Below are 12,394 nucleotides of genomic sequence, written 5' to 3'. Positions count from 1 at the left end.
GCTCACCTACATTTCACATTTATTACGTCAATCATCAAAAACAATGAATAAAAAATTAAGGAAAAGAGAAAGAGAATCTATCATGCAGATAAAAAATTGGGAACAAAAAAAACGGCAGAAAAGCAATTATAAATGAATGACGCATGTAAATAGAAATGAGTAAAGGAAAAAGATTGTAACTTGGGATCACATTCAATGAGATGACCACCATCTTTGCACAAATAACAGTAATCTTTTCAATTTTACAGATCTAATGTGCTAGATCTACAAGAATTAAAACGATATTTAGTTGGGTTTTCTTGCGGTGGTGGCGGTCTGAAATGGCGTCGAGGACGGAAGAAATAGCATCGTCGGTGGTGTATGAGGTGTGGGACAGGTTAGATGGTGGTGGCGCCCGTATGGTCGTGCGAGGAAGGGGGAGTAGATCTGGTGTCGGGTGGTGGTGGGTGAGTCGTGGCTGCCGGCAAGGGGTGGTGTTGGTGTTAGATCTGGGCACGGGAAGGTCGCGTGGTGGTGGTCGTGTGGTGGGTCTGGTGGTGGTGTTGATGAGGTGAATGGTGGGTGGTTCGTGGTGGGCCGCATGTGGGTGGTTGTGGGAATGGTGAAAGGAGGGATGTCGGTTGTGGTTGTTTTTTTTTGTTTGTTTTTTTTTGTTGGTTTTTTTTTTGTTGATTTGGTTTTTTTTTTTTGAGAGAATGAGAGAAAGATGAGAGAGAATGAGTGTATCAGAGAAGTGTGAATGAATGAATAATGAGGAAGTGAGTTGGGAGATTAGAATGGTGGAAGAGTTGTACAAAATTAGGTGGAGTTATACACAATTAGGGAGGGAGATTAGGGAGGTTCATTTGTGACCCTTGAATGAGATGTAATCTCATCCCTCCATCCCTTCCATCCAAAGGCCCTTATAAGGACTTAGGGACTTATTAGATGTAGTGGCCTTATAAGAACCCTTCTCTCTCTCTCTATATATATATATATATTGTTAATTATATGATAATTAAGTAATAAGTATAATATCTTATTTGGATAAGATAAAATTTAGTATTTAAAAGTTAATTTACTAAATTTTTATTATTTATTAATAAGGTATTAATTTTAATACGGTACGTATTTATATATTGTGAGGCAAAGGTAATTAGCTATTCTAACTTACTAGAAGTTGTAAGCTAATAGAATTATATGGGACACATTTTATATTGATAAAATGGTCTAATAATACTTATAAGTTGGGTGAACATTATTTGTTAATTTATATTATTTAAGTGTTAAATAAGTAAATTAATATTTAATTATATAAGATAATTAAATATAAGTCTTATAAGCATTTGTGGGACAAATGTCGAAAGTTGAAATGGACTCAAAACACCCTATATAAACCGTGTATGTGGCATAATATACCAACAATTTGTTGACTATTTTGTCCAACATCACATGGCATGGTTCTATGAATTGTTTACGTTTGATTGCCTATAAATACCAATAACTTCCACATGAAAAAGGGTTGAAAAATTAGAAGAAAAATTTGGTCTATTCCTCTTGTTTGGCCGGTCCATATTAAGTGTGTAAGACCACATTTTTCTTCATAATTTCTTCATCTTTTTATCCTAAAACTTACATAAAATTAATACTAAAAATATTATTAAGGTAATAATATTTATTAGTAACTTATTTATATATACAAACACTACTTAGTTTACCTAGTTAGTAATTTAAGGTAGTCCTTGGGTAAGTTCTTGGGTGCTACTAAAAGGAGGCTTCAAGTTAGAGGCTCAAGGAGTTCATCCAAGCATTTTAATTCCATAAGGTTACTATTGTAGTAATCTTATTGCCATCTTACCAATGTAAGGAAATTCTTCCTTTATGTTTTTTATATCATATAGTTTACATGCATGTAGTTTTAGACCACCTAATAAAATTAACAAGTAATTTTATTAACTCTTGAATAGTCTAATATGGTCTAAAATACTAACAACCAGTACTGTTCATATTGCTCGAGTACTGGTTAATGAATCACATTTATCGTGTTTGCTAATTTAAATTTTAAAGGGTACTTATTAATTCACCCCCTCCCCCTATTAAGTATAGCATCCATAAACTCAACAGTTTAATTCTTAAAGAGAAACTTGCTAATTTGATGTTCTTAATTACTGTCCGACAAAGTACTTTATCCCGCCTTCTTACTTCTTATTTCTAAAATTCTAGAACAATATTGGCTCCAAACATTTGTTGATAACATTTTCTTTTACGATGTGATAAAATACGATGAAACAAAATGTATTAACCTGGATAAGTCACATCTTACCTTTCTTAAAGTCATAGTATTAAGGTTGAAGAAGAGAAGTAACATAATTCTTACCAAGAGATAAATGCTAGAGGACACAAGCGTAGTTTTAAAGCGACCAAGGTAAGAGTCCGCAAAGAAGGCTGCAATGAACAAAGCAAGAGAAGAAGCTGCTTGCCATGTATTCACATTCTTAGCTGCTGTTACAAGTGGTTGTTCCATAACTGTTGTTAGGTACATTATTAAATTTGCTGCTATCCCATAGTATGCAAATCTTTCCGCCATTTCCATAACTACATGTTTCAGATGAAAGATCTAAGTGTATCAGATGCTATTATGTTCAGATAAACCAATTGAATGTTGATAATACTCATTATGAGGGTATAAAACTCTCTAAAAACTAATACTATACTTATAACTATATTTAAAAAAGAAAAAACAATAATAATTTTTCAATAAATAAAATTCATGTACAAGGACCATCAAATGAACATTATTATATGTCAAAAAGTTATAGTAGTAGAGTTTTTGCTATATGTTACTTTCGACAAACATTGTATCGAACTTAATTAAATGTCTGAATTTTGATACGTGAAGGAGAGAGCAAATATCGGGAGGTGTAGTTGTTTGTGATCGTTCATAAGTCTTAAAACTAGTTTTGTCAAGGTTGATACCCTACATGTTATTTCGTTGCGACAATATCTTATTTCATTTAGATAAATTAGTCAAGATAATAAAATAATGATGAAATGAGTTAGAAGTGGGCTTACATATGATAAAAATGGCTGATCTCCATCCTCCTTTGAAGTCTTTTGTTTCGTGATAATCCATTGGCATGGTATTGTTTTATGAATTTAGAGAAGTTAAACAAAAAAATACGAAGAGAAGAGTTTGTATGTTGAATTTAGAGAATCGGAGTATTTGTTTTGTAAGAAGTGTATGACTTGCTACTACAATTGGAGAGAAAATCAAAAGTATATGAACTGATATTTTCTACGTTGATGATTTTTTTTGTTACTCGAGAGTCTAACCGATCCTCACACTTTTACAGTGTAAGTGTGAGTACGGGTTTGAGTGAGTTTGAAATTCAGTCTCAACATATTTATACTATTTATATGGGCATATAATAGTTATATTTAGCAACTGAACTTCAGCTAAATATAGTGGGTAAAATGAAAAAAGGAAAAAGTTACAAGTTTACTCCAATAATTGATGGAGAACTAACAGGAGGGATTAGAATTTCAGAGGCTTACATTTGTATCAAATATAGATCACCCATTTTATGGTATGGGTAATTCATGACGTTTGTATGATCCTTTATTTTCTAAAATAATGAGGTAGTGTTTGGGTACTACTATTTCATTTCATATTGTTCATTTGAGATAAAACAATTTTAAATAATGAAATCAAATTCCAAATCAATTGTCTGGAAAGATTGTGATTTTCAAATGTTGAGGAGCAGGGAGTAAGTGTTGAGCAGCATGAGAGTAGGTGTTGAGGAGCAAGGGAGAGAGATGAAGCCACCATATTTGGAAATGCGTGGGGTGTGGGGTGGTATTTGAAATGAGCCTTTTTCTTAAATCTTAGAATTTAAGAGAATCTTTATATATATATATATATATATATATATATATATATATATATATATATATAGAAATAGGATCTCGCAATGAATCGAAAGTTCACATGAAATTACGAACTCCCCCCTCATCCCCCTATCAAATAAATCTACGGCTGATATTAAATCCCAAACACCCTTTTATTTCCTTTCTTCTTTCAAACACAGACCCCACCCCTGACTTCGCACATATTATTCTAATACCCCCGGCCAGCCATACCGACGCCGGCCACCCGTACCAACGTTGGCGCCGGAGCTCCTCCTTTCGTACTACACAGTCGTTGTCGGAGAACAGCTGCTCTTCTGCGAAGTTTGCATTCTATCGAAAAAGAGGTGATGTTTGTGGCTTAATTCGACGATGGTGTTGGTGGCTTCTCCACCAACGTTCACATTCACCATCAGAGACCTCCGGTGAGATCAACTTCCCCCATTAACCTTATTTTACAACATGCCATTTTCCAAATTTGTTGTTATTTATGGAAAAATTGATTTGAAATTCCAGATTTGTAAAATTTTAAGCATTGGTAGTTTGCGACGGTGGATGAGTGGTGATAAGGTGAGTGGTGGGATCGTTGTCGGATTAATTCGTTATCTGGGTTGTTGACGATGGCGGCAGTCAGGTGATGTGCAATATACCGACGTGTGTATAGGTTGGCGACATGGGGGCAGGTTAGGTGACACCGTCGTGGCGACTTGTTGCCGACGTGTGTATAGGTGATTGTTGACGACGTATCATGGTGGGTGGGTAGTGATAGGGGTAGGGGTAATGTGGTGGTTGTGAAAGCGGTGCATCCATGGTGGTTTGTGGTATGGTGGCGCTGGTGGTGGTAGCCGTCATATTTGGTGGATACATCGATTTGCGTATCCGGGAGTATTGATATATGTATTGAGATACTAACATGTGTATCTAGATGAGTAGATACACTTATTTGAGTGGTAGATTTGATCATCTCTCAAATTAGGTAGACATTTCTTCGAGTTGGTAGATACATATCTCTAAATAGCTAGATACAATCGTTTAAATTGCTAGATACATATCTCTAACTAGCTAGATACACTTCTTTAAATTATTAAATATAAACCTCTCCATACTCTAACATTGAGTAGTACTCCATATCGTTGTAGACTTTTGGCGAAAACTTGACCTTCTTTTTTAGTGTTTCAAATAACTGTCTTGTTAGGTCTAAGGACTCCTTTTACAGTGGATGGATGGACTGTTTTTTGTTTCTGGGTTTTTATAACTTGGTTGTGCTCAAATTTGGCTAATTTTTCGAATAATGACGGAACTAATCGAAATATTTTTAAAATCAGGCCTGAAATTAGGAATGTTACATTTATGAGCAACCTTGATTTAACATTAGGGTGGTTCTTTAAGACGAGACACTTGCTGCATACAGGGGTACTTCACAAATCTCCTTCCAGATTAAAATTAATCGTTATCTAGCAAGATTAAAATCAGTCAGCTAATACTGTAATCAAGATTTTTGGTTGACTATATAAGTGAATTATGTCAAGATTTTTGGTTAACTATATAAGTCAAGTTTTGGAAATGAAATTATATTAAAGTTTAAGTTTGGAATGTGCAGGCAAAGAGTGGTTGTACCAAGTTCTAAGCTATACATTTCCTTCATAGGGATGGCAAATCAGTCAGCTAATAATGTAATCACCTGGAACAGCAAAGCCTCTGACAGGACTAGCAATGGTGAAGAGCTCGGAATTTTCAGATCCGCTACTATCACTATTTTCTCCGAATATTTTTGTGCTTCTGAGATTACATTTCAGGTATTTCTTGCTTAGCTACCTCCCATTTCAAATCCATTTCCAAATACTTTTATATCGTAGATGAGGAAATCCATCCTCTCTTAGTCACAGGCGAGGGCCATTAGAGTATTGAACTGGGGTAACGTTGATGTAGTACTGGTGGTCGTGGATAATAGCATCGTGTCTGATTGACAACAGTGTATATTCGTTGTCTGTAAAGACTGGATAATAAAACACATAAAAGAGTAACAAAGTTATGTACTGATGGAACCTATTGCGGTAGTGATAGTGAATAAGCTAATGTATATGAGTCCTTATGCTTGGTGCAGAACACAGTGGTAGCAATCCCGGGTTGGTTAAGGAGAGTGTCGGATCTGGCGATGGTGTTCAGGTAAAGAACAACAAGTTTTTCTGATTCGGAATTATTTTATCATCGACCATAATTTACAAAGGTTGAGGTGAGTTGGAGAGGAAGGCCGTCGGCGAATGGTCTCTTGCGACGGTGACAGTGAGAGGCTTAGATTTCCCGTGACGACTCACTTGGCGGTTGCGAAGAGAGTGATATGTGACTCGGTTGATCTGCTGAAGAACACCATAATTCACCAAGACTGTTACAACTCAGGCGCCATCAGACAACGCCGGCGAAGCACTGACCTTGCAGCATCAGTTGTCTGCTCCAACGATGGATTTCCCGGCAAAGTTAACATTGCTATGTACGAAAATGTTCAACGAGTTCACCTATCTAATTTAATTTTCGAAATTCCTTGTTATTATGTGTTTCAAAACTGAAATTTTATCATACATTTGTTTTCATACCTATTCACTTAGTATTGTCGGTGGTTAATGGATGGGTGTAGTGGTAGGCGGCAGTGGTTGCGGTGACGACCGGTGGTGATGGGCATGGTGGAACGATGGATACACAAAATACCAGCCCCGATACACATGGTATTACTGCTAGATACACAAACCGATTTGTGTATCTAGTAGTAATAGCATGTGTATCTAGTAATAATAACATGTGCATCTGGGGTAGAATTGCAAGTAAATAATTGTAATAATGTCCTAAATCGGAACATTTCAACTCGTAAAATGTTGTTGACGGTCAAATATTGTCCACTAGTGGTCGGGGCGGCGATTTGATCACCATATTTGCGCGGTCAAAGGCAGGATATTGAGGTGGTATGAAGACAGACGGGGTTAGGAATTAGTTCGTCCCCAAGATATTGATGGCACCAGATCGTTGCCGTTGAGATCTAAATGGAGGAATGAGTGTGGATGATGCTAGATGGAAAAATGGAGGTATAATGAGGAGTGATGTGTTAATGGCAGGGGGTTGAATTGAAGATCGAGTCAGACAAGGTCAATTTGACATTGACTAAAATCTTTTGAGTGGAATTTGCTTTGATCTTTACTTCGTCATTTTAATTAACTTTCCCCCCTTTCGCTTTTCTAGGACCGTCTTAATCTCGTTTCTCTTCGCTTGATCATCGTCTTAGTATCTTTGCTCATTCGCATTGTTGTCACGTGCTTTCATTAATATATATGCTTTTTAAAGTTGATATCCATACCGCCATAAGCAACTTCTATTTATTGATATTTATATATTTTTTAAGTTATTAAATACATACATTTAGCTAACTTGATATATTTCTTTAAGTTACTAGATACATACATTAGGTAGATACACTTATTTAAGTTACTAGATACATACATTTAGCTTGTTAGATACATTTCTTTAAGTTACTAGATACATACCTTTAGCTAGCTAGATATGCTTATTTAAATTACTAGATATATAATGGGTTGTGTATTCGAGAGTTAATTAGGCAGATTTTTTTTTTTTTTTTTTTTTTTTTTTTTTTTTTTTTTTTTTCTTTTCAGATACACTCTATATACTTACCATATACACCTCTCATTCAGATACATCTTATAACATATCTAGATACACTTTTTCTACACTACAATTCTAGATGCATTTTTACACTTTTTTTTAATACTATTTTTTTTTTTGGAAGGTTTAAGACTAACTCCTAGATACATTTTGTACTATTTCCGGATACATTTTATATTATTAGCGGATACACTTTGTGTAAATTGTTACAAGTTTTAACACTAACTCTCGGATACGTTTTATATTTTTTGCGGATACATTTTATAATTTTTGCGGATACACATGACATTAATGCCAGATACACATTATAATACTTACGGATACACACGTTCATACTTAGGATATACATCGTATTAATACGGATACACGTGGTTATACCTTAGGATACACATGTATCCCGTATTAATACGGTGTGTATTTGGGGTGGTGTTTTGTGTATCCACTGCCACCACCATCCCCGTTGCCCCCACCACCGCCACTACCACTGATAACGACACCGCTGCCACCACCACCACTGCTGCCGCCACCACCACTGCTGCCGCCACCACCACTGCCAGCCTACCACCACCACCACCACCACCATCACTGTCACCACCATCACTGTCAGCACCACCACCACGGTGTCAGCCACCACTACTCGGATACACAAACACAACAAGCTAGATACACAAACACCAATTCTAGATACACAACCCACCACGGTATCTAGTTTGTATACCTACTGTATCCGTGTATCAATCCCACACATTGAACATCACGATCATCACCGAACCACCACCACCACCGCAGACCAAACACACACCACGACAAAATTACGACGCCGGTAAGGACGGTTTCAGACTCTAAAATTTCAGATCTGAATACTAGATTTACAAATCGAAAGTAAAAATATAAAGAAAAGACCGAACCAGCCACATCAACTCGTCGGAAATTATCCACAATTCCGATTTGAATACTAGATTTACAAATCGGAAGTAAAATATAAAGAAAGGTGTATTTGAATGTATCCACTAACCCATATCATATCACAACAGTCCCGTCACCAACGTCGGCAATAACACCAACACCAACAACAGCTGATGTTGCTCACGACATCAGCAACCACCGCATATGATTCCACTACACTGCCACACAAACTCACCGCCCCCACCATCAACAACCCCGACAGCCACCACCGACACCACTGCCCCCAACACCACTGTCGCTACCACCACCGCTGCCACCACAACCAACGCAACACTGGAACACGCAGTACTAGCACCAACACCACGCACACACGACTACCATCAAACACGCCAAATAAACACTTCAACAGACCACCACCACTTATACTTTTGTACTCAGAAAACGTCTATGTAAATCCATACAACTCAGAACCTAGATCTAACAGCCTACAACTCAGATCTCATCTTCTCATTCTCTAAATTCGAGATCACTAAGCAACATCAGCCATGATAACGCCTCCCGCGAACCACCCGTACATTCTAATACCTCCATATACTTGTCAGCCAACAACGCCTCTGACGACCACATTGATAAACTTGAAATGCGCCTTAATTGAGTGATTTAAATCGTAGATCTACGAAAAACGAAGAAAAATTTCAAAAAACTAATAACATTGAACACATTTTTGAGAGATTTCGAATCAAATTGAATTCTTAATGACTGAAAATGTGTTAGACGGTGTTACGACGGCGTCGGGATCGACGAACTGAGTGAATGGTGTTTATAGATGAGGAGACAGGAAGGATGAAGGGACGATCAGAGTCGTTGGTCGGCGTTGGTGGTTACCGGAGTTTTTATGCCGGCGTCAATTAGTTGGGGATGGGAGGGAAGTTACAGGTGAGAGTAGTGATGTGTGTGGGGGTACCATGACTTATGAGTGAGATTTTGGTGTTTTAAAGACGTAATCTTGTCCACTGTTTTTTATAAGCGCGTGTGTTTTTATTCAAGGTCTATAAGTCAGTTCGTACGGTTCGCACCATAATTTGGTTCGTACGGGGTATATATATATATATATATATATATATATATATATATATGAACCACCCATATAATGAGAACCATGAGAACCACTTAACAATCTAATAATACGCTGAGATTACCTTAACCAAACCCTCAACTTTTTTCGCGCGTCTCCCCCAAACCCGCGTAATCTCAATCATTTCCTAATTCTGCTTCTCTCTCATCATTCTAGCCTTCCGCCATCGCCTCTTCCATCATCAACTTCTTGTTTCTCTTTCTCTACAATCGAACGATAAATTCTTCGACAATCAACCTTGCGACGCTGCTTCAATCAATGACGCCTTTAAATTCGAGGTAAAATTTCGATCTTTATGATTATTTGTTGTGAAATTAGTTGATTTAGTCGATTAAATTAGATTGTTCGTGAAATTAGGGATTGATTAACCGATTAGAATTCTGAATTGAACAATTATGGTTCTGAATTTAAGATTTCGTCAATTAAATTGGAGAAACTGAGAAATTAGGGTTAGGGGATTTGAGAAATTTGTTGAAACCATGAAATTAGGGTTTGATTCGTCTCTTAAGTTTCTAGATTGATAAATCATGCTTCTGATTTTAGAATTTCATGAATTAAATTGGTAAAAACTGAGAAATTAGGGTTGAAGACCGTTTATGTGCATCAAAATCTTGTTTATGTGCATCCAAATTCCTGTTTATATGCATCAAATTCCTGTTTAGGTGCATCAAAATGTGATTTTGTGAATCAAATTGGCCTAATTGAGAAATTAGGGTTTCATGAATTAAAATGGGGAAACTGAGAAATTAAGGTTGGATACCGTTTATGTGCATCAAAATCTTGTTTATGTGCATCCAAATTCTGTTTATATGCATCAAATTCCTGTTTAGGTGCATCAAAATGTGATTTTGTGAATCAAATTGGCTTAATTGAGAAATTAGGGTTGGAGAAATTGTGAAATTGCCTACATTTGTTAAAATCAGGGACTCAATTTCATGAATTATACTGTTGTATTGTTGCTTATTTAATTTTTGACATTTCTTGTTGCGGCAATAATGACAACTCCTCAATACTATCACAAACTTCTTCAAATGTCATTACAAACGAAGGAGCGAATGTTGAAGCTAATGCATGTCAGCCTATATTAGAAATATCTGCAATAGCAGTTGAACATGATGTTCCTGAAGTTGTGACTTTCGAATTTGTTGAAGGTACAATTCTATTCGTCCTGGTAGTTGCTTGATGTTTTCAGCTTTTTAAAGGTACATTTCATATGCTTTTGTATCCCTCATCTTTCTTACTTTAACTGCACCACATATGCAGATATCATAGTAGAGGAGGCAGAGGACGAGGAGGCAGCAGAAGGTTCTTCAAGCAACACGAATCGGGTTTTTGAGTGTCTCAACCATCTTAAGCCTGATATTGGTATGCTGTTCGATAACCTTGAACTAGGTGTTGAGTTTTATGAAGCATATGCAAAAGAATGTGGGTTTGTGACTAGATTAAGCTCACAAAAGTCTAAAAATGGTGTTGTTACGCATAAAAACGTTGTGTGTAATAAGGTTGGAGTATGTGAAGCGAAAGGGAAAAGTCACAGGAGGCAAAGGACTAGGATAGAATGTCCTTCTTATATTAAATTTAAGCGAATTTTGGAGGAAGGTCCTGATATGGGTAAATACAAAATATATGATTTTCATGAAGGTCATAATCATATGCCACAAATACCATCAACAATGGTACATTTGACACAAACGAGAGAGTTGAATGTAGTTACCAAAAAAATGATAATTGACAACTCCAAAAATAGCATAGGTCCAGTTAAGTCGTATAGGTTGTTCAAGGAGTATGTTAGAGGTTATAGGAATGTGGGTGCGTCATTGGAAGACTTTAAGAACTTTTCTAGAGATATCAAAAATTATTTATCAGAGGGAGATGCTCAAATGCTTATTGAGCATTTTATGAAGATAAAACACATGTGTCCATCTTTTTATTTTGATTTTGAGGCAGACGAGATAGGTCGATTATCACATGTGTTTTGGGCTGACCCTATTAGTATTAAAAACTATTTGCTATTCGGGGACATGACCTCTTTCGATACGACCTTTAGAAAAAACAAGTACATGATGATATTTGGTCCTTTTACAGGGGTGGATAATCATAAGAGATGCGTGACCTTTGGGGCTGGACTTATTATAAATGAGAGTAAGGAGTCCTTTGCTTGGCTATTTACGAAATTCGTAGAGGATATGGGGGGTCGTCATCCAGTTTTTATGATAACTGATGAAGATGCGGGGATAGAAGAAGGAATGAAATTAGCCTGGAAAGACAAGGTGCAACACAGATATTGCATGTGGCACATACTAAAAAAGTTGCCTGAGAAAGTAGGGCTGTAATATGTAAAAAGATACCGAGTTCTGAAGAAGATAAACCGATGTGTTTGGAGCGAAGATGTGGAGCCGCCTGAATTTGAGGAAAGGTGGACAACAGTAGTGGAATCTCATGGGTTGTCGGATAACGAGTGGCTTAAGGAGAAGTACAACATTAGAAATATGTGGGTTCCAACTTACTTTCGTGATCTGTTTTTAGGAGGCTTGATGAGAACGACCTCCGGTCGAGTCGAAAACCACTTTTCAAAGAACAAAGTAATCCTAATTTAACCCTAGTCGAGTTTTGGATGAGATTTGAGAGTTCAATGGATGCTCAAAGATGGACTCATTTGAAACTTGTTGCACAATAAAAAAACTCCTTCCCCCAGTTGTCGACTCCATTAGCCCTAGAAAAGCATGCATCAGAAATCTACACTCCAACAATTTTCGGCGAGTTTCAAAAGGAAGTCGAAGCAGCTTGGTATTCATGTGGTGT

The 12,394-nt window shown here is 36.8% G+C and overlaps 2 protein-coding genes across 2 annotated transcripts in view; one reads left to right on the top strand and one right to left on the bottom strand.

The window, feature by feature from the left end:
* The window catches only part of LOC141605632 (protein NRT1/ PTR FAMILY 5.4-like), a 56,952-nt gene extending 53,589 nt beyond the window's left edge, over positions 1-3,363 (bottom strand). Inside the window, exons 1-2 of the mRNA XM_074424494.1 lie at positions 3,052-3,363; positions 2,357-2,574 (exon numbers count right to left, since the gene is read on the bottom strand). Coding sequence (XP_074280595.1) covers positions 2,357-2,574; positions 3,052-3,118 — 285 coding nt within the window. The 5' untranslated portion in view covers positions 3,119-3,363. The remainder of the gene's footprint in view (positions 1-2,356; positions 2,575-3,051) is intronic.
* A 654-nt stretch (positions 3,364-4,017) lies between these two features.
* On the top strand, positions 4,018-6,481 carry LOC141608996 (pectinesterase QRT1-like). The gene is made up of 3 exons (XM_074428277.1): positions 4,018-4,310; positions 5,486-5,681; positions 5,990-6,481. The coding sequence occupies exons 1-3, from the start codon at positions 4,258-4,260 to the stop codon at positions 6,053-6,055; spliced, it is 315 nt and encodes a 104-aa protein (XP_074284378.1). The 5' UTR covers positions 4,018-4,257; the 3' UTR covers positions 6,056-6,481.
* The last annotated feature ends 5,913 nt before the right edge of the window (positions 6,482-12,394 follow it).

Source organism: Silene latifolia, chromosome 10 (assembly GCF_048544455.1).
Source record: "Silene latifolia isolate original U9 population chromosome 10, ASM4854445v1, whole genome shotgun sequence".
In the NCBI taxonomy this organism is placed as follows: Eukaryota; Viridiplantae; Streptophyta; class Magnoliopsida; order Caryophyllales; family Caryophyllaceae; genus Silene; species Silene latifolia.
The sequence above is the reverse complement of the archived record's forward strand: the minus strand, read 5'-3'. Positions and strand labels throughout refer to the sequence as shown.